Source organism: Xyrauchen texanus, chromosome 48 (genome assembly GCF_025860055.1).
Source record: "Xyrauchen texanus isolate HMW12.3.18 chromosome 48, RBS_HiC_50CHRs, whole genome shotgun sequence".
In the NCBI taxonomy this organism is placed as follows: domain Eukaryota; kingdom Metazoa; phylum Chordata; class Actinopteri; order Cypriniformes; family Catostomidae; genus Xyrauchen; species Xyrauchen texanus.
The window spans coordinates 2,048,401-2,071,677 of record NC_068323.1 but is presented as its reverse complement, the minus strand read 5'-3'; the positions used below and the strand labels follow the sequence as shown (position 1 = coordinate 2,071,677).

The 23,277-nt window shown below is 40.4% G+C and overlaps 1 protein-coding gene across 1 annotated transcript in view; it reads right to left on the bottom strand.

Annotated features, from left to right (window-relative positions):
* Window positions 1–23,277, bottom strand: part of LOC127639456 (uncharacterized) — a 160,057-nt gene that overhangs the window by 118,445 nt on the left and 18,335 nt on the right. Inside the window, exons 4-9 of the mRNA XM_052121510.1 lie at window positions 20,345–20,443; window positions 17,067–17,165; window positions 13,832–13,936; window positions 10,890–10,974; window positions 4,524–4,719; window positions 2,573–4,406 (exon numbers count right to left, since the gene is read on the bottom strand). Of these exons, the coding sequence (XP_051977470.1) occupies window positions 2,573–4,406; window positions 4,524–4,719; window positions 10,890–10,974; window positions 13,832–13,936; window positions 17,067–17,165; window positions 20,345–20,443 (2,418 nt within the window). The remainder of the gene's footprint in view (window positions 1–2,572; window positions 4,407–4,523; window positions 4,720–10,889; window positions 10,975–13,831; window positions 13,937–17,066; window positions 17,166–20,344; window positions 20,444–23,277) is intronic.

Sequence of the window (23,277 nt, the reverse complement as noted above, 5' to 3'; positions counted from 1 at the left end):
TTGTTGGCCGCGCACTAGAGTGGAGCAAATACCACTGAAACGAGGCGGGAGCCGGGCGAACTGAATCGCTGAGAAATAGACTCAAAGCAGTTGCAGGGCCGGAGGCGAGAGAGCTGCGTCCGGGCAACCGGAACTGGAGAGTTGTAGGGCCGGGGTGCTGGGAGAACGGCTCGCACCGGCTGGATGACCTAGGGAGTGAGGGAATCACTCTGTGGGTACAGCAGCCCGAAGGCGGTGCGGCAGGTGAAAAACACGAAAAAGGATTCTCTTCCCGGCCCTCCACGGGGGGACGTTGCGGTCTCCATCTCACGAGCGCTTTGGAGCTTTTCTTGTCCGCAAAGGTGTCCTGGAGACAGGGGGAGTACACCGCCTGAAAGGTGCTCGACGTTGGGGCTGAGAGCTGGGCCCAGGTTGTGGAGCTGCCTGTTGTTGTTTGGTCGCAGGGGGACACCCTCGGTGAGCAGTGAGGGCGTGGGGCACGCTGACTGGGTGGCGTCACACATGATGTGAGAAATTTCCACGCCTGCTTCCTCACCACCGAGAACTGCTGGGTGAAGTCGCCAACGGTGTGGCCGAAGAGGCCAAGCTGGGAGGCGGGGGCGTTGAGAAATCGTGACTTGTCAACGCCGCACATCTCGACCGTGTTCAGCCAGAGGTGGTGCTCCTGGAACACGAGGGAGGCCATCGCCCGCCAGACTGGGCGAGCAGACCCGAAGGTGGCAGCCCAGGCGGGTCATCAGCATCAGACCCCGCTGTGACGCTCTCCGATGCAGCGCCGATCTTGTCAACCAATTTCGGGAGCTATAGGGAGAATGCCGGCTGGCCTCGGTGTGAGCCGCACTCATCCCGAGCTTGGACAGAAGCAAGCAATTGTCACGGGTGGTTCGTGGGGATTTACCAGGCGAAACCGAGCCCGTCGTCATCCCCAGATGGCCTTCATTGCCAGCTGGGTCGACCTCAAACCCGTGGGAAGATGGAATGACACAGGGGGGCGGCTGAAGTGGCTTTCTCTCATGACAAAAGAAAGCCGCGACCGCAATGCTGTCATGGTTATCTTCTCGCACTGAGAACATGAACCATTCATAAAACGCTGCATGCGTGTGATCGCAGCCCAGGCACGTGAGGCAGTTTTTATGACCGTCAGAAGTGGAGAGAAAACAACCGCATCCAGGAACTACACAGAGGCGGAAAGACATCTTTAAAAAGACGCGTCCTGAAAAGGAAGTTCAACGCCTGCTGTGTATTGCTCTTTTATGAGTGGGAACTCAAACTCTTTTAGAGAAAATAGACTCATTTAGGAGGAGAACACTCTTTTAACAGGAAGAAAGCGATGTCGAAGCGCCCAGGGGCGTGAACTGCACAGCGTTCAGAGAGAGCTGCTGGAAATGCGCCGTGTGGATCCAACAGCAATGCTTCTCGCTGATAGAGGTGAGTGGAACAGGAGTGAAGCTCAGCTGCTTGTTGCACAACCATTCGGCTCCGAAGAAAAATTCTGACTGGCATTCGCTGCCCCACTTCCCTTTATATGTATATTCCCCTATTGTATGTCCGCGGCGGGGTATGCAAATTCTGTCTGCCAACTTGACATTGGCCTTTTCTCAGGTTCAGAAGTACGATTCGGCATCCGAGAAGACCCCTTGTGTCACTTCCTTCGACACAACATCAAGAGAGTGACAGAAGGGGAAATAAATATTTATTGTAGGACTACTGTGTGCCCCTGCGCCATTTGCTGGGAGAAAAGAGAACTGCAGCCTTGAACGGCACAAATAAACATGGCGTGGCCGTCAATTCACAGAATTAGAAGCAAAATACCTTTAAACTAGCTTTTTGGGAGATAAAACACAAATATCTAAAAGTAGGGCCCTGGAAATCGAGTGCAAAGATTTTTTTTTTCTTAAAGCACAACGGTCAGATGACCGCATGCTCAGCTCTTCTAGTTTAATAGATTAAAAAATAAGGTTGACAACAAGTTAGATATCAGAAAAAGAGTTGTTTATAGTCTCTCTGATTAAAGGAGGATTTTAGCTAGACTTGACTGTAGTTTGCAAAAGTATCTTGAGGTAAAGAGCCTGAGGGATAATGATTCAAGCATTTAAGTTGGGTTAAAACAGTATGTGTCATTTTTTTTTAGCACATTTGAAAGAAAACCGCATACTAGAGAGTCACTAACTTTTGGCCACTGTCCTTTATAATTTGCAGAATATGATCTAAATGTGATGCTGTACATATTTTCTCTTTCTCTTCTTTGCTTTAGGACATAATTTTTATACACAATACATATAAATCTAAATGTAAGCGATTTGTAGTATTATATCTAAATTGCACTAGATTGTGTCCTTTAAATACAAAGATATTGTATTTACAAAAGTTAATAACTCGTCACATGAAAGACACTAATTTGGTAAATTATAAGAAACAATTAACCATAGAGGACTATCTATCTATCTATCTATCTATCTATCTATCTATCTATCTATCTATCTATCTATCTATCTATATATATATATATTATTATTATTAAAAAAAAATTCAGTTGATTGTAAAAATGTGACTTCAATATTAAATTACTTACAAAGCTCTTTTGGCAGTTTTGACAACTTGCACTAATCTACAGAGACACTCGTCCGATTTCTTGAATTTCTGAAGATCAAACTCCTCCAGCTCCTCCTCTGATGTCAGAAGCACAAAGGCCAGAGCTGACCACTGAGCAGGTGAAATGTGAGCAGATGAGAGACTTCCTTCTCTGAGGTGATTTTGAATCTCCTTCACCAGAGTTTGGTCATTCAGTTCATTCAGACAGTAGAACAGATTGATGGATCTCTCTGGAGATGCATTATCTTCAAATTTCTGCTTGATGTACTCAACTATTTCCTTTTTGCTCTGCTCATTGCTGTCTTGTTGTGTCAACAGACCTCGTAAGAGAGACCGATTGGACTCCAGAGACAGACCGAGAAGGAAGCGAAGGAAAAGGTCCAGGTGACCATTGTCACTCGCGAGTGCCTTGTCCACTGCAGTCTTGAGCAAATCAATCATTGTTTCATTTTTGTGTTCTTGTTCTGTACCGTCTTGGGAAAATGCATTTTTCTTGTCGGTGTCTAGAAACAGATGAGCATAAAGAGATGCAATAAACTCTTGAATGCTCATGTGAACAAAGCAGTACATGGTACCAAGAACAATCCCTGTTTCCTCCTTAAAGATCTGAGTACACATCCCAGAGTACACTGATGCCTTGGAGAGGTCAATACCACAGGCCTCCAGGTCTGAACCATAGAAAATCAGGTTGTTTCTTTCAAGCTGCTGAAATGCCAGTTTTCCCAGAGAAAGGATCGCCTCTTTATTCCAGGAAATATCTGGGGAGTATTTTCCGTCATATTTTCGACTACTCTGCTGGATCTGAAACCGGAAAAAGTGTGTGTACATTTGTGTCAGAGTCTTAGGAGTTCCATCATCAGCACCAGATTCCTGCAGTGTTTTGGGGGTGTCATCAGTCTGATTGCTCTTATTATTTATTTTCTTCTCTAAAATATTCTGGAGCACAGTGGCTGAAATCCAGCAGAAGACTGGGATGTGGCACATGATAAACAGGCTCTTTGATGTTTTAATGTGATCAATGATTGTGTTGCCCAGATTCTCATCCGTGAATCTTTTCTTGAAGTACTCCTCCTTTTGTTCATCACTGAACCCTCGTACCTCTGCCACCAGGTTAGTAAACTCAGGAGGAATCTTACTGGCTGCTGCTGGTCTGGTGGTTATCCAGATGTGAGCAGAAGGAAGCAGATTTCCCTTGATGAGATTGGTTAGAAGAACATCCAGAGGGGCCGGAGATGTGACATCACGCCATGTCTCATTACCCTCAAACTTCAGAGGAAGTCGACATTCATCCAATCCGTCAAGGACGAAAAGGACTTTGAATTTATCATTTCTTGCGAGGTTCAGACCTTTTGTCTCTGGGAAAAACTGACTGATAAGGTCCATCAAACTTTGTCTATCATTCTCCTTCAAGTTCATCTCTCGGAAAGGAAGAGGAAATATGAAGCTGATATCCTGATTTTCTTTACCTTCGGCCCAGTCCAGAACAAACTTTTGCACAGAGACGGATTTTCCGATACCAGCAACTCCTTTTGTTAGTACAGTTCTTATTTCCTTGTCTTGTCCAGGATGTTTAAACAGATTTGTGCACTTAATCTGTATCTCTGGTGATTCAGTTTGCCTGGATGCTTTCTCCATCTGTCTTACCTCATGTTCAGTATTGACCTGTTCACTACTACCCTGAGTGATATAGAGATCTGTGTAGATCTTGTTTAGAAGTGTGGAGTCACCATGCTTTGCAATTCCTTCAAGCACACATTGATACTTTTTTATCAGGTTTGATTTTAGTTGTCGTTGATGAATGAAGACCAGCTCATCTAAACACACAAACACAAGATCAACAACACAGTGTAAACAGAGATATTGATACTACTTTTATCTCCAACATTTTATAAGTAATGATATGACAGATAGTAATGTCATGAGCTACATACCTTCTAGAGTATCAGCAAGTTCATTTTCTTTCATACTTCTCAGGAAGTAGAGTGTGATATCAAGAGCCGCTTCTTTGATATTGTATCGGTCCTCCTTAAAATCTGTCACAAAGTATTGGGTGTTTTCCTTTTTCATTATTTTCTTAAACCTTTCCAGCTCATTCTTCAGAAATGTGATTATTTTGTTCTCGAGATCCTAAAAACAAAGCAAGGGGAAAGGGTAGAACAACAAACCTATAAATCTTACATACACATAAGAAACAGATGGTTTTAATTTAAAGCTAAAGTGGATAATTTCTGTGCTACTAATGCTACCAAATGGAACTGCTAAAATAAACATTGTTTTCAAGATACTCCTGTCTTGTATTGATCAAATAAACATTGATCTGCCCGAAACTCACTGAATCAATGAGTGTGTTTATAAGCACATTTCTACACCGATTATGCTAACAAGTTGTTGACGTTAACAACGTCGACAATAAAAAAAATTGTAGACAAAATTTTTTGTTGTCGAATAGAGGTTTGATCTCATTTATCGTAACACTGCAGTTCATGCCTGACTGAGGAGAGGAAGAATTACCCAGATCACAGTCCAGATGAACTCTAAACTTTCCAAACAGCTTCAGGTGATGTAGGTCACAAAGTATTGAGGAATTATACAAAAATATCCAATAAGTAAATACAGAAGCACTCTCGTTGTGGAATAAGCGGAGCCGGAGGTCTTTAAAGGAAACACCCCGGCGGTACATCTTAAATATGCTTATATTTAATGCGTTATAGCTTTATTAAAAGGTAAAAAAATACAGAAGCAGATCATGTAAATACAAACTCTAACTATACAAACTACAAACTCAGAAACTGGCATTTCTCTGTGCGGTCAGCACCTCTTCTATGAGTCTCATGAAGTGTCCCGATGAAAGGGGGAGAGAGACTGAGACTGTTCCTGGCTTAGGTGCGTTCTGTCACTGGGACACTCATTCCTCAAGCGTGCAAGGTTAATGCAGCTAGATTATAAAGTGATTGCTCATGAGTTATTGAATCATAATATATGTCTCTGTGCATTTCTTATCATGAAGAAAAAGAGAGTCTTCGCCCAATTATACACGGCAACAAAATAAGTGTTTGTTTTGTTTTTGTTTTGCCTTTTTTCCCAATATAAATATCTAAAGCTAATTTAAAACAATGTAATTTACTTAAGCAGCCATACTGTAGAGCAAAAAAATTAATTCTGAGAATGTTGAATATAATATTAAAAATACAAATATTTTAAAATATCTAAAAATCCTTTAAAAAAAGATGCATTCACCGAGACTTACTTTTAGAGAATAGATCTTGAATATAAGAATATTTTGTCTTTACTGCACTCGCAGAAGTATAACCAAGAGAAAAAATACACTTATATATAAAATACACTTACAGTATATTTAAGATACATTCTCTTAAAACAAATCTTAATATCTTATATGTTGCTTCTCAAGTAAATGATTCTTGTTTTAAGGATTTTTAGACAATTTTAAATGATAAACAAGACAAAAACACTTGATAACAATATGATTTTTTGCAGTGAATTTTCTTTTTTTTTACAGAATTAAACTTTAATTCAGTGAATGTCATTTAGAGGTATTTTTAAAAGATGATTTTGTCCTCTTTATTGTTAGTAAGCACGTTTAATACAACCTTTTAACTCGGGGCACAAGCTGAATAATCGGTTAAGAGCTAATGATTAATTGGCGCAATAAATCGCTGATTAGTCGATTAATCATTCTAATAATTGTTAGATTAATCGATTATCAAAATCAGTCAACTTCAGTGCCCAAATCGAAAAGTGCTGGTGATTGGCTGCGTTTAGGCATCAAGGAAAAACACTAGTTTACGCCGGTTAAGCCCAGAGACTCACACGCGAGGCTGTAGTGTGTATGCGTCCCAACCACCCATAGATGTAAAAGATGTGGAAATGCCAAATTTACACACCGAACTCCAACAAATATTACAAACACAGGATGACTGTCATTCTCACACATGCATATCCCTAATGATGTTTAGTCATTATGCCATTTATTTTTAGTTTGACTGTCAGAATCATTTTAAACTGAACATTTCACGTGTTCTTGTCATAAATCTTCAAAGCTGCAAAATAAGTTTAAACAAGCAGCATAAAAAGGTTCAATTTTAGGTAATGTTGATTATTGTTAATAATAACAATGTAAAAATGTATAAGCCTTTTTACTTTTTCATAAGGTTATTCATCGTTATGGTCATCATTATAAAGGCATTTCAACGCCATTAATCCACGCGCATTATTGATCATGATGTTGATCATTGATTCTCATGTGCTGAGAATGTGCTGATGTGCTAACCATAAAAATATAAATCATAAAAGTTTAAGAACCCCTTCATGGTCAGTATGGTGACTTTTTGAATCACGCTCGTGCCAGATAATTATTGCACCTCGACCTGTAATTGGCCAAAATGCTCCGTTCGACTTTTCCGAGACCCTCTTCCCTGTGGAACAAACTTGACCTCTGACCCACTTTCTGTAGATCTGAATTTCTGCGGTTTGAATTTTACAAAAATTGGTTAAATATGAAATGTCAAGGATTGGAGTTTAAAAAATTCAAATTCAAACCTATTTAAAATACAACTTAATATTAAATTTGGCTCCATACCAGAGTACCAAATAAAATATGACAAAAAATTTGGTAATAGAAAACTTTCATACTTGACAGGTAACAATGCAGGAATTAATGCAGGAAAAATTTGTAGTATTACATTAACACTTCCGTCACTACTGTTGATTAATTTAGAAACACTTAACTAATCAGTAAATAATAGCAATCTGTTGACTGTGGTAGTTCACTGTTAGCTAATCAATATTTACTGAATTTTATTTGCCTCAATGGCATTTAAATGCAATCAAATAATCAGTTTATAATCTGACTGATAGTTCAATTAGATTGAAAAGACTTCATGTAAACACAAACATGATCAGATTTAGCTGGAACTGAATGAAATATCAATCTGATGGAAGGAGGTGTGTACACCTAAAATAATCTGATTAAAAGAAAAATATTAGCCATGTAAACATTTGAATAAGACTACTTTCTCAATCGTATTCTAAAATACCTTGTGCTCGTGCGCAGAGATGTAATGCGTATGCAGACTGGTGCCTAAATAGTTAAATAAAGCTTTTTTGTTTATTCTTCCTGGTCTGCTTGTAAATCAACGTCAATGTAATGATTCGATCACAGCTACATGCTAACAAAGAGTTATTTTTGTTTGGCCATGAGAAATATCCTTTCTGAGCATTGATAGACAATCAATACTGAGTGTTTGCTGGACGAACAGATTAATTGTTCCCCTTCTGTCGCTCACTCAATTTTGTGTCGATTGAAGCGACACTAGGGGTCTTTCTTGAAGGCCTCTGCGGCAGGGTGGAGGGCGGGGCCGGGTCGTGATCCTACACACCCGATCCCGTATTAGGCCAATCAAGCCTCCGAGAGGGATAAAGGTCGACTGCAGAGGATCGTGCGGGAGAGAGAGATCGTTTACGGACATGTCCGACATGTGTGTGTTTGTCTTTTAAGTGTTTGCCTCCTCCTTTCCATTGATCCCTTTACACTGGTGCCGAAATCCGGGAAGGAGGAGGGATACGCCGTAGTAGAGTTCTCGCCACTACCGTCCACCCCAACGGAGCAGCCACGGCCATCTGCCGGGGGACGAGGAGCCCAGCTGCCTGGAAGAGGACGACGGCCGCCGACCGCAAGGGGAGAATGGGCTCCTAACCGACCGTCTGGAGCGGGAGAACCGCTGCCAGGGGCGGGGGAGACCCCTTCTGTTCCCCGAGAATGCGGCGGAGCGTTCCGTCCGCCAGGGGCTGGAGGTCTGCCTCTGATCTGCCCAGAGAGGCGCGGCTGTCGTCCGATAGAGGGTGGAGGAGTGGCCGAGCAACAAGCTGCGGCATATCGGAGAACTGGCGAGTAAGAGGTTTTTTTTTTCATCTCTCTCTCCTCTCTCTCTCTCACTGTCGCTCTGCGTTGGCCTTTTCCCTCTCTTTTAAATTTTACAGTGTTTTTTGGGGGGGTACTACACTGTTACAGGAAGTAACCCCCCAGTTTAATTATTTCTGTTTCCCTCCCCTTGTCCAGTCCCTCGTCCAGGTAGACGGGGACGACCTGCCGGCAGATGGGGCTTAGGGCACGCCCTCCCCCAGGGAAAGGGGGTGGGGGTGTACGTCATGCTGGGGGCTCCCCAGCCTGAGAGAACGAGGGAAGAATGTGGCAGGGCGGAGGGTGTGGCCGGGTCGTGATCCTACACACCCGGTCCCGTATTAGGCTAATCAAGCCTCCGAGATGGATAAAGGTCGACTGCAGAGGATCGTGCGGGAGAGAGAGATCATTTACGGACATGTCCGTCGTGTGTTTTTGTCTTTTAAGTTTGTCATTAAAACTATTATTTATATTGTCAAGCCGGTTCTCGCCTCCTCCTTTCCATTGATCCCTTTACAGCCTCGTTTAAATCTGAACTTGAGAAAAATCCAATGAGAAATTGGCAGACAGAATTTGCATGCCCCTACCCCGGACATACGGGTATAAAAGGAGGAGGGCATGTGTCTGTTCATTCAGATTTCTTTTTCCAGAGCCGAGCGGTTGTGCAATCAGCAAGCTGACAAACACTACAGATCCATTCACCTCTGCAGAGTGTGTTTGCTGTTGGATATACAGTGCATATCAGCAGCTTTCTGAACACTAGTGCAGCCTTTGACACTGGGCGCTTCAACAGCACTCTTTAAAGAGTATATGTCTGGGCCGTGATCACACTGAGGCGGCGTTTGTGGATGGTTCGTGGATGGTCACGGCTTTCCTTCCTCAAAAGAAACTCCACTCCAGCCGCCCCCCACGTCGCTCCTTCCCACGGGATTGAGGACGACCCGGCTGGCGATGGAGGCAATGTGGGGATGGTTTCACTTGGTAGATTCCCCTGAGGAAGGACCTTTTTTCTCTGGGAGGGGGCACCCTCTGGCATCCGTGCCCAGACCTCTGGATCCTCCATGTCTGGCCCTGGACGGGATGCGGAAGATCTAAGTGGCCTACCACCTGCTGTCATAGACACGATCAACAAAGCCAGAGCCAGAATTTTCCACACTTTCTTTTTAATCTTGTACATTTTGTGCACTTTATTATCATCATGCAGTAACTGGCAGAAGCAACATACTGACGTTAAGATTGATGTATGCAGTCATGAAATCACACAGCCAACCTTCGAAATCATAATCTGTCAAATGTCGGAGAGCATTTGTAATAATGATCCATACTTTTTTCATTTTTTAAATCGGCAGATGAGTTTTCAGCTCCTGGCAGCCCCTGGCCCTGCCAGTACTTTTTTTTATTTCTAAATCGCAAGTTACAAGAAATTAAAGCAGGCTTTATGTATTATTATTATAAAAAGCACAAAAATTAATGTGATTACTTAAGAATTCACCAGGTCGTAAAGTTGAGTCGTGTACCACTGCATCTGTAAGATTATCAGATAAACTGAATTGTAACTTGTGCTGTGGCTCACAAACTCCTGAGTGATGTGTACACAAATACATCAACTTAGGAAATACCTTGTGAAAACCTCATATACATTATTGAAATAACGGCACTTAATGAGTATAGTGAAGTATTAGCCACTTAATATCTGTGCTCTGGATTCTGTATACTTTTAGAGACTGTTTTCTAGAGACATTATGATATGTCATCTCTTCTCAACCATATCAAACAGCAGCCCTTTCTATATTCAGACAGAAGTGGGCAGGAGAGAGGAGGTGCAAGTAAACAATCCTTGTTTGGCAGAATGTGATGAGGTGCACCTGAAGTCAATATAGCCTTTTCAGTGATGCCTTTAAATGCAGAGCACGCTTCTATTCAGGAGATAGATTATTCCCCATGTATGCACATTGGTGTCCTCACAGGTCCAGAAATAAAGCAGGAAGGGGATTCTGGTGGTGAAACATATGTACAGCCCGTACCCTTTTTCTTGAACCCCGCCTCAAATTAAGATTGGACAATGCATACATGCTGACCCTCAGTCGCAACAGCCTAGGGAAGCCAAGCTTCTCCAGTGAAGGTGCCACCCGTTGAGCCCCAGACCTTGAGGGGAGCGTGTGGCTGCTGGACCATGACCCTTTTACCTGGACCAAACCGCCTCTTCACTCCCTGCCCTTAACAGAGGACCAACAATCCGCAAGGACTCCAGAGACCCCATTTCAAAAACACTTCCCTTATAAACACTTTATTGACTCATTTTCAATACTATGTGATATTTTTTTTCCCATGAACCGAATTATTTAAGTCTATTTAAAAAAAAAAAATCATATTTTCCTACCTGGAAGATCCAAAGGATATTTTCTTTGAAATCCTTGCGCCGTCTGTGAATCTTTAAATATGAGTCTTGCGTATCATGTTGAACCCTGTTAACAAAATATATTTGACCAATGTTATGAATAAATGAACAATACATTTCAATACATCATTTTTGGCTTTTCACAAAAGCATAAAATCTGCCGTTTAGCAAAGATTGATCATGTTTACATGCACAGACTTGAAGCAATTATGTCAGACATATAGTCAGACAGACAGAAGAACAGACAGATCCTGTCCATGCAGAATAAAACAACTTTTATAAAGTTACTAAAATGGAGTCTTCATCTCATTTGAGTGGTTGATTTTATATATACATTTCAAAATTACTGTTCATTTCATTGAGTAAAAAAATGTATTGAGGAAAACAATAACTGAGTGCACCTTTAATGATGTTTATTTGGGAGTCGCCGATTTGTGTGTGTGAAACGTTAAAGTAATGTATTGTTCTGAAAACAAAAAGTAAATAATAATAAAATAAACACAAGCAGACGTGTTTACTCACGCCAGCCTCCACTGCAGGGCCACTGAACCTGATGTGCATAATGCTTTGAACGGCTTGTGATGAGCAGTGGTCGCATGTATGGTTTGTCAGCACTGCGTATTTCTGCTGACTAGCGCAGTTTAGTCACACTTTAAAATTTGGCATACAGGTGCAAGGGACATGCCAATAACATGTGGATGGATTAAAATACATAATCTACAAATAAAAACCTCTCTCAAACTATTGCTCGCGTGTGAGTGAGACTTCTGAATATATCCAAACATAGATAAATAAACAGAGACAGTGATTTGTATGATAGCCTAATATTAAATTAATAGCTAAAAACCTAAAAACATAACATCTAAGTTACTATTGTAACCCCCATTCCCCGATGGAGGGAACAAGACATTGTGTCGGTTGAAGAGACACTAGGGGTCTTTCTTGAAGGCCTCGGTTACCTCTGAACTTGAGAAAAGGCCAATGAGAAATTGGCAGACAGAATTTGCATGTCCCTCCCCCGAACATACAGGTATAAATGGAGGATAAGGAGAATAAGGTTCGACCGTTACAGTGGCTTGGTACAGCGTCGTGGTAAGAGGGACACAATGTCTCGTTCCCTCCATCGGGGAACGGGGGTTACAATAGTAACCTAACCTTCTGTCACTCACTCGACATTGTGTCGATTGAAGTGACACTAGGGTTCCCTATCCAATAACACCATGACGCTGAACCATGTTACGTGGACTGCTGATGCAGGTGCGAGCAGGCAGTTGCGTGCTAAAGTAGCAGGCTGCATCAGACTCCTTCCCCAATGCCCCATAAAAACGTCATTAACTTTTAGGTTCCCAGCATCCCTGAAGGGGAACAAGCGACATGTCAAGCATGGGAGCAGGCCGCGCCAGCCACGGCCTTTTCTCTCACTATGTCTCTCGCATAGAGTGTTAAAATGGCTGGGGCCATCTAACGCTATAATACGCATCGGGGAAGGCGTTCTTTTCCAGCTCCTATTCTTTCAGGGTGACAGCGCGTCTGCTGCCAGAAATAAATAATTTATTATAAACTAGCGGCCCAGTAGTGGACCACTGTGGGAAAAGTGGCAACTGTCGCTGGTGGTCAACTGGAAAAACAAAGAGCAAAACGTTGGCGAACCAAAGGCGGTCTCCGCCGGTGGGCCGACAACTGTGCTACCAGTGGTTGAGTCCTTCTGAAGCTTGAAGAGGTGGTCACCATAAACTGCCACTGTATGACATCACTGAGCACAACATTTATTCACAATTTCTCCCTTTGTGTTAAGAAAAAGAAATATAAATGGGGTTGTTACAACACAGGGGTGAGTAAACAATTAATGCATTTTCATTTTTGGGTAATCTAATCCTTGAAGCCCAAAGTATACTTCAGTTTTGACTCAAGTGCATGCGTACAGTCCAGTGCTCAGACTTTTTTAAAGTACTGTATACTCCATTTGACTGTGCACACATACACAGACAGTTGATGGACACGTGCTAAGACTGCTATGAGATACTAGACTATTTTTCTTCAGGAGTTCAGACGCATAAAGATGTCTCTATATTCCTTCAGACTCATGTTATACAAATTAAGGGACCTCCTGACTTCCTCACACATGCGCTCTTGGTGTGTACAACTACTGTTGTTTTTCCACCTTCTTGTACTGTTGTTTACACTAATAAACACTAAATAATTTGATCCATTGTCAACATTTCTAAAGTTGATTGAAAGTCGTTACCTATGGAGTCAAACGGTAACCAAACAAGATCTTGGAGAATCAAGAATCAATTCATTCCTTAAGAAGTAGAATGTGATTCTGTAAACACACTATTTAGCAACAGCTGCATTTCTTTTTTTGCTGATGTGGGTCTCAAAAGTTTTAACTAATATCTATGTTCTTATGGTATTGAATTCTCTCAACAAACCTTAAATTAAATAAAAAATATTTTCATTATTATATGAGTCACTGCATGCAGGGAAATTTGCTTCAAAAGGCACAATGTGGTCAGGTAACATGTTATGACTTAATCAATCTCTGGCAAAAATAAACACAACATAATACACATTTGGGATGGTAGATGTGATCATTTACATTGTAAATGTAACTGTTCAGTGTAAACTCTGATATCTCTCAGTTTGTGTCCTCACCTGTTCAGAAGATAAGATGCCACTTCTGCATCACTCTTTAGTCCCTTCTGTGCTTTTAGAGTTTTCCACCGTTTAAATTCTGAACCGATATGTACGGTCTCTTTCTGACATTGATTACTAAAAAAATACATAGAACAAAAGTACATAAAGTTTAGAGCTGACTTTAGCGATTTGACCGAGTTAGTAAGTTAGTAAAGTTTTATGATACTCATTCAAATACTTTCTAACGCAGTCTACACATGACCAACAATAAGAAACACATGAAATACCTTTTGGTAGCTGATGGTGTTTCCTCACTGAAGTTCGGTACTTCACCTTTCGAACGATCACTCTTCACAGACACATAGCTGGATACATGTGAACCTGCTCTTTCCCTAGTGAAAGGAATCAACTCATCTCTTGCATACAAGTCTGGGCAATTATTCACAAAGATTTTTTATCTTACACTAAAGAGTTCTCCAAAGAGTTCCTGATTAAGAGTTTTTGCATAAAACCTATTCACAAAATTGGTTTTACAGAGGAAATCTGAATGTTAGAGTAGGCGGAGTTGACCTATGGATGACAACCAGATTTGTGCCAAACCTTAAATAAACGTTTAACAAACAGACACAATTCACTTCATAAAAAACTAGACTCTCAAACAAACAGAAAGTGATTTGCAAATACAAAGTGGAATTTAAGAGAAAATTAATGGTAGTTGTCGTGTACCACAAACAAATGGACTGGATTTTACAAATATATAAAATGTTTTTCATATTAACTTATATCATATTTCACAAATCTAGAGGATCATTAAACAAACACAAAATCAAATGTGAAAAAATCCATAAAACTTGTGAGTCACGTGACGTTTGGCACAATTTTCTCAACCAAATTCTTGTTGTTCTCACAAATGCCTCAACGCAGATTTTCTCACAGATAAGTCGTGCAACATCCTCTTTCAAAACAGTAGATGGTGCAGTGCTGCCAAATAGGCTACCTAACATTTATTCTCTCAGTTATGTCATTATTATTGCAATGTTTTGTGTTAATAAATGCTTAATAACTTAAATTAGATGACGTGCAATTTCCATGTATATCAGTATTTTCAGATTATTTTTGACTTGATCAGATAAAATCCTGGATATATTGCCGAAAGTTTTGGCTGTATGCAGTTAAACACCTTTGTTCAAAACTACATATTTAATTAGTAATAATGATTTACATGCTGGCATTGCTCCATTGTTCCATGATATACACGATTAGTTAAAATGATCTTAAAAACATAAGTTGCTTTTTACATTTTTAAACAACTAGTCAGTTTGTTATTGTCATTAATAACCCTTTTTATATGTGTCCAACAGTCATGTATCCGGTTTGATAGCCAAAATATAGTGTGGGCCTGGGACCACTAGAGGCAGGGGAACACTGGGGGTGGTAAGGGCTTTACTGTTTTCTTTGTTGACTTTTTATATTTAAAACATTTATACAAAAATCGCTTAATGGTTTATGTTCACTATGCCATAATGACTACAAACGCTGTTCCTGTTTGTTGATTTTATTTGCAGTTAATGCACACTGAGCAGAAAGTGTACTATGGATAAAAGTGAATGAAGCATATTAAATAAATGCAAATTAATTGTCATATCAAATACTAATCTAGTTAAAATGACAAATAATGTAATTTTTACAATTTACCATTATCTTGTTATCATTATCACATTATCACAAGAACATTTCTTGTTTTATTAAGATCAGTTTATAATACAAACTGATTTTTACTAGAAATTGTTATTTACGCTATAATATGTAGTAATAACAGCATAACTAAGTGAAGACAATATTAGGCATGTGGCAGCAATGCGCCATCTACAGTTTTGAAAGAGGATGTTGCACAAACTATCTGTGAGAAAATCGGCATTGATGCATTTGTGAGAAAATTGTGCCAAAAGTCACGTGACTCAAAAGTACCATGTACTTGTTAACACTGGATTTTGTATTTGTTCAATACTCCTGTAGAATTTGTAGTAAAGTTTGCATTTGTTTCTGAAATATGATGTAGGTTCATATGAACATTTTTTAATATTTGTAAAACACAACACATTTGTTTAATTTTCTCTCTAATGGCCCTTTGTATTTTCAAATCGCTTCGTTTGTTTGAGAGACGAGTTTTCTTTCTTAAGTGGATTGTGTTTGTTTGCAAAACATTCTATTTGTTTAAGTTTGAGCATAAATCTGCTCCATAGTTACTATTTTAAGATAATGAATGACACCTTTCCTCTGCAGCGAGCGCACATCCACAGGAAAATACATGCTATGAACTATCAGATGATGTGAGGTCAGGAGAGGTCATATACAGTATAGTTTGATAGATGATTCTGCTGACAGATGACCAACATTTCCAACTTCTCTGTGCTACAGTTTCATTTTTCCTGTGGCTAGAGAGTGCAGAGTTGTCAAAAAATGTAATCTCTGGTGTAATCGGGTTGTTCTGGTTCATGGGAGAATTAAATGCATCTCTAACTAACTTTGCAATAATAAAAACACCCTCATGATCCAGACAATAACTTCTTAAAAGGTCAATGATAATATATAATCTAAAACATTGTTTTAAATATGGATTGATGAAATTGGAAATACTTCAGGTCATTTGTGATTCTGGAAGACTTTTAAGCTGTTGTGGGATTAGGAGCTACTTTAAGTGTTAAACTCCTTCATGAATTACTCTTAGATAAAAATAATGAAACGACACGGCACTCATTTTTAAGACTTGCTCCTAAATTTCTATGTTAGGAGCTATGTAAAAAAGGCCACCCTTCAGAAATGGACTCTTCCAAACTCCCCCGCCTCTGTTCGTGATTTGGACTGTTCCAAAACTTTCTGAGGAGTTGGAAACAAGATATTATGGAGAAAGGATGTGTAAATGTGTTTGTTAATAGTTAATAATAGCTAAATTAGTCAGAAGTGTTGCCAGCTAAGGAATTATATGTGTGCGTGCAACTAATTAATCACACACAATAAATAATTTACAAGTACACCCTGGTGTGAGACTTAATGTTCTAACTGGACATCCTGTAACCGTTCAATTACTTCGAACCAGAGTTAGAATTAAAAGTGAACAGCAGTTTTTACAAGCTACTTTAAGCCTGAAGATGTTTTGTGAATATGGGCCCTGTTCTCAAGTGACAAACAAAGTCAATCTTTATTCTGAATTCTAATACTTGTAACTCCAGCATTAAGCAGGTAATTTACAAACACTGCAATGGGGATGTCAGGAACAAAACTTTTGAAATGAAAGCCATTTAATATTTTTATACTCTCTGGAAATGTTCTCTTGGTGATAAATCAAAAGCTAAATATATTTATACTGTCATGAATATTCTAAAAATATTTGTCAAACCCCTTGTGACTTAATGTTGTCTTCAAGTCTGAGAAATTAAATGCTCAATTTCATTGATAAATATTTATTCAAATACTTTCTAATATAGTGTACACATGACCAACAATAAGAAACATGTGAAATACCTTTTTGATGGTGTTTCCTCACTGAAGTTCGGTACTTCACCTTTTGACTGATCACTCTTCAGAGACACAGAACTGGATACAGGTGAATCTGGTCTTCCACTAGTGACATAAAGAATAGTGCTATGTGAGATCAGATTTAATGATTCTTTTTACTTTTTGATTAACAAATTACTGCAAAGAACAGAAAGGATATTAAAAAGAGACCATGACTCCAGATTGCATGGATCTCATCTTTGAACACTACTTAAACACACAAACCAAAGTTTTACTCTCATAACGTGTATTATAATCCAACAGACACAATAAACTGGTCTGCAGAGCCATTCAGTATCTGATTGAACAGAGAATATTGAGTTGACCTCTTCACATTCAATGTAAATCATGAAACCGATGGTGACATCTGTGACAACTCCAGATCCACTGCAGACAATAAGATACATTTCCATTAGAGAGTGAAATGGTCTCGTGCTGAAGATCTTTACCACTTCACAACTCAATCACTGGAGAGTGCAGTCTATTCATATAGTGATGGCAGAGGAGACTTAGCAGTGGCACTTTCATAAATCATGTCCTCCATCAGTTTCTTTTATTTGATCAATATAAACTGTCCTTTCTCATCTGTGCAAGTTAAACAAACTATTTCCTGGATCTCTATTGAACTTTGGATCCTAGAAAACTGATTATGTACATGAACTTTATTTAGAATTTATGATTTCAGTAAATTCTCTTCATGATAATTCAAAAGCAAAATAAATGGTAATGAATAGATTCATTTTGGATTAATCTGTTAAACACTTTAAGAGATATTCACATATATCAGAGTGAAATCCCCATGTTCCTCACAAAATGGGTATTTCCCCTCACATGTCAGTCTTTTTGGACCAACTCCATCAGTTACACAAATAGTGTACCAAATATTCTGCATATACTGACAACTTCTGCATTTCCTTTCATTATTGAATACAAGGAAAGCAAAAGCTGGTAAATAATGTCCATAGTAACAATCTTTAAAATTTTATCACGAGTTTGCAAAAAGTGCCAAAGTGCACAAAACAAAATGTTTTTGATTTACACCATCATCAGCGTCTGAAGCAGCACAGATATATCTGTTTATCAGAGTTTCAGACTGTTTTTAATGAATGAATGTAATTAAACTGCAGGATGGTTTCAACATGATTTTCAGATTTTTCCACTGAATTCTCAACACAGAGAGAAAATCTTAGTGTTGAAAAATCATATTTTTCATAAAAAAATGTATAAAGTTGTGTCTGGGGTTGCTATTGCCCAAAAGAGCTTATCAAAATAGGGTAAAATATCTCAAAATCCCAAACAATTTCTACTTAAATGTTAAATAATGTATTTCATGATCAGAGTTTCCACTCTTTTCAAGGCAAAACATTTCAAAAATATGCAGCCACCGACAGTGACAAAATTTTTATTTGACTCTTATTCTCAATCTCGATCTTTACCATGTATTTGTACATGTAGCAAAAACCTTGTTAGTAACACGGTCAAACTCTTCTATTATATTAAAATATTTCCAGAACTATTTTCTACTTTTTTGACTAGAAAACTGTATTCCAAATTCAGGTTTTTTAGGACGCGTGACAATTGGAACCTTAAATAGTTCATCCAAAACAGACAATTCTGACATCATTTACTCACACTCGTGCCATCCCAGATGTGTTTGACTTTCTTTCTTTAGCAGAACACAAATGAAGATTTTTAGAAGAATGTTTCATTTGGTCCATTGAATGCAAGTGAATGGGTACCAAAATGTTTAAGCTCCAAAAATCACATAAAGGCAGAATAAAAGTAATCCATAAATCTCTGTTGGTTACATATATATCTTCTGAAGCAATATAATAGATGTGGGTAAAAAACAGATCAATATTTAAGTCATTTTCTCAATTAAGTCAATAAATTCTCCTCCCTGCCCACTAGGTGGCGAAATGCATGAAGAATGTGAATTGTCAAAAGTAAAAGAAGAAGAATGCTAAAGTGTAGATTTATTGTAAAAAAGTACTTAAATATGGATCTGTTTCTCACCCTCACCAATCATATCACTTCTGAAGACATGGATTAAACCACTGGAGTCTTATGGATTACTTTTATGCTGACTTTATGTGCTTTTTGGAGATTCAAATGTGGTACTCATTCACTTGCATTGAATGGACCATGGGAGCTGAAATATTCTTTTAAACATCTTAATTTGTGTTCTGAAGAAAGAAAGTCACACACATCTGGGATGGCATGAGAGTGAGTAAATGATGAGAGAATTAGTATTTTTGCATGAACTGTCCCTTTAAGGTTTGTACACACCTGCAGTTGCAATGCAGTGAAGTTTATGTATCAGGTTTGATGCCAGAAACATTAACGCACTTCATTACACATTTTGCGACGCCAGTACGTTCACCACACACCAGCTATTGGTGGAGAGGTGAGAGTAGACCTATAGAGCCAATTAATGATGGGGATTATTAGGTCATGATTGATAAGAGCCAATGCAAGAAATGCTCCTGGGATTTTTATTGACCACAGAGAGTCAGGAACTCAGTTGAACATCTAATCTGATGGACGGGGCCTTTTTACAGAATAGTGTCCCCGTCACTATACTAGGGCATTGGGACCCACACAGACCGCAAGGTGAGCACCCCCTGCTGGCCTCATCAAATGTCATTTTCATTCATACTAGTAATAACATTAGAAATGTAATGCCAATATTCATAACATCTTGTGCTCAGAGTAACAGATGCACTCTGACTTGCTTACGTGCATTAAAGCACACCAGATTCACATTAATTGCAATTTTGTGTAATTACATAAAGTAATTTCACAAGTTAATATACAAATAATACAGAGCATGAGATGTTAAAATGAGGAGTTATACAGATGTTGGGAATTTAGCTGCGCTCAGAAAACCTTCATCAGTTTTCTGACAACTTTGACGGTTTAGAACAGTTTTAATTGGATCACATTGCAGTGCCCTGTGCAAGTCAAGATTTTCTTACAGAAATATATTACTCCAACTAATAATTATAATAAATATCATCATCATTATCAATATAATATTCTAATATTACAATCATTTAATATTCTCAAATATTCAGTTGAATGGGTTCTAGAAAATTATTATCATGAAATGTGGGCTGAGACAGTATAAAAATTTACATACTTTTTATATTTATTATATATTATTTATTGTACATGTCTGCCATGAATGAATGAAATACTTTAACACAGTCTGCATATGACCAACAATAAAACACATGAAATACCTTTTTGATGGTGTTTCCTCACTGAAGTTCGGTACTTCACCTTTTGACTGATCACTCTTCACAGACACAGAACTGAATACAGGTGAATCTGGTCTTCCACTAGTGACATAAAGAATAGTGCTATGTGAGATTAGACTTAATGCTACTTTTTACTTTTTGATTAACAAATTACTGCAAAGAACAGAAAGGATATTAAAAAGAGACCATGACTCCAGATTGCATGGATCTCATCTTTGAACACTACTTAAACACACAAACCAAAGTTTTACTCTCATAACGTGTATTATAATCCAACAGACACAATAAACTGGTCTGCAGAGCCATTCAGTATCTGATTGAACAGAGAATATTGAGTTGACCTCTTCACATTCAATGTAAATCATGAAACCGATGGTGACATCTGTGACAACTCCAGATCCACTGCAGACAATAAGATACATTTCCATTAGAGAGTGAAATGGTCTCGTGCTGAAGATCTTTGCCACTTCACAACTCAATCACTGGAGAGTTCATTCTGAACATTTACTAGATAATAACAGACATTTTTAGTGACATAGCATGAAATTGTCACATATGCATATGATTCACTCACATTGTAGTGTGTTGTTTAACATATTTCATGTTCCACACAAGAAATTCATAAAGGTTTGAAACACTTGAAGGTGATCTATTCCTTTAATATCGGAGTGCCCCGTTACAATGAATGACTAAAATACTAAGTGGAGTGCTAGTTCCTCGCCCTTCAAGATCTCCACTTAACCATAAGACACCCCTCCATCACTCTCCAAAACAAATGACTTCTCCCAGTGGGACGCCCTCTGATCAGTTCTGCTTTTTACCTTTGTAAATAAACAAATATAGTGTCCCCGTCACTATACTAGGGCATTAGGACCCACACAGACCGCAAGGTGTGCACCCCCTGCTGGCCTCATCAAATGTAATTTTCATTCATACTAGTAATAACATTAGTTCCCCTTCTGTCGCTCTCTCCACGTTGTGTCGGAGAAGCGACACTAGGGGTCTCGCTTGAGTGCCGAAATATGCCTCTGACTTATGAAAAAAGGCCAATGAGAAGTTGGCAGAGAGTATTTGCATACCCCGCCCCTGGACATACGGGTATTTAGGCGGGGCGAATACGGGAGTTCATTCAGAAAATTTCTTCGGAGCCGACGGTCGTGTATGCAGTCTGCTGCGAGTTACACACACACCAAGTTTCCGTGTATACCTCTGACGATCTGCATGCTGTTGGATCTGACGGCGCATATGAGCGGCTTCCTCCTTCTCTGTGCACGGCTGTGCATTGTTGCCCTGGGCGCTTCAACAGCACAGACAAAACTCGAAAGAGTTCCTATAAAAGAGTGATTTTATTTAAAAGAGAAATTTCCTCTAAAAGAGCAAAAACACAGCGGCGTTGAACGTCCTTTTCAGGACACATCTTTTTCAAGATGCCTTTCCGCCCCTGTGTTGTTCCTGGATGCGGTAGAGTGCTCTCCGCTTCAGACGGCTACAGGCGTTGTCTCGTGTGTTTTGGCAGCGATCACACCGAGGCTGCGTTTGTGGATGGTTCATGTTCTCCTCAGTCACGAACCCGCCCCCTGCCGGGCGCACAGAGCAAGGTAAGTGCTTTGAGTTTGTTCTCAGCACCTCAGCCTCGGGCCGCACCTATGCCTCCCGACGCCACATTACCTGTTCCGCCCCGCTGCGAGGCCCCGCCGGGTATGTCCAAAATACTAAGCGTCCCTTTGATGCCCCTAGCACAGAGTTTAGAAGCATGGCTTTCACTGCCCAACCCGTCTCGCTGGCTGCACCGGACCATTCAACTCAGTTTGCCATGCCTCTGCCCCCCTTTGTGGGCGTCCGCTTTTCCGCAGTACACGGCAAGCATGCCATTTCCCTGCGCACGGAAATCGCCACTCTTTTACTCAAAGACGCGATAGAGCCTGTCCCTCCAACCGAAATGAAGAAGGGTTTCTACAGTCCTTACTTCATTGTACCCAAGAAAGGCGGCGGCTTATGACCGTTCTTGGACCTGCGAGTTTTCAACCGGGCTCTTCTGAAACTCCCGTTCAAAATGCTCACGCAAAAACAGATTCTGACTGGCGTCCGGCATCTAGATTGGTTCGCAGCGGTAGACCTGAGGGACGCGTACTTTCACGTCTCAATTTTGCCGCAACACCGACCCTTCCTGCGGTTCGCGTTCGATGGCCAGGCGTATCAGTACAAAGTCCTCCCCTTCGGCCTGTCTCTGTCCCCTCGCTTCCTTCAAGCCAGGCACAATGGTCCCTTTAAAACTTTTCCAAAGGCTCCTGGGGTATATGGCGTCCTCCGCGGCGGTCGCGCCACTGGGGTTGATGCATATGAGACCACTTCAGCACTGGCTCCAGACTCGAGTCCCAAGACGAGCATGGCGCCGTGGCACGCACCAGGTAATGATCACCACCGCCTGCCGCCAAACACTCAAACCCTGGACAGACCTCTGCTTTCTACGGGCAGTACGAGAGTACCCTTGCAGCAGGTGTCCCGACGCGTCCTGGTCATGACCGACGCCTCCAGATCAGGTTGGGGCGCCGTGTGCAACGGGCACGCAGCCGCGGGCCATTGGAAAGGGGCCCCGCTGCGCTGGTACATCAAGAGGCGCCCTGAGGTTAAATCCCTCCCGGCCAGGCCTAGTTCCCTCCTGGGATCTCTCAGTGGTCCTCACGGGTCTCCAGAGACCCCCCTTCGAGCCGCTAAACTCAGCTGGACTTAGGGCCCTCTCTCTCAAGACTGCCCTGCTGATCACGCTCGCCTCCATCAAGAGGGTTGGGGACCTGCAAGTGTTATCTGTCAGCGACACTTGCCTGGAGTTCGGTCCGGCAGACACGTACGTGATCCTAAGACCACGACCGGGCTACGTGCCCAAGGTTCCTACCACACCCTTCAGAGAACAGGTA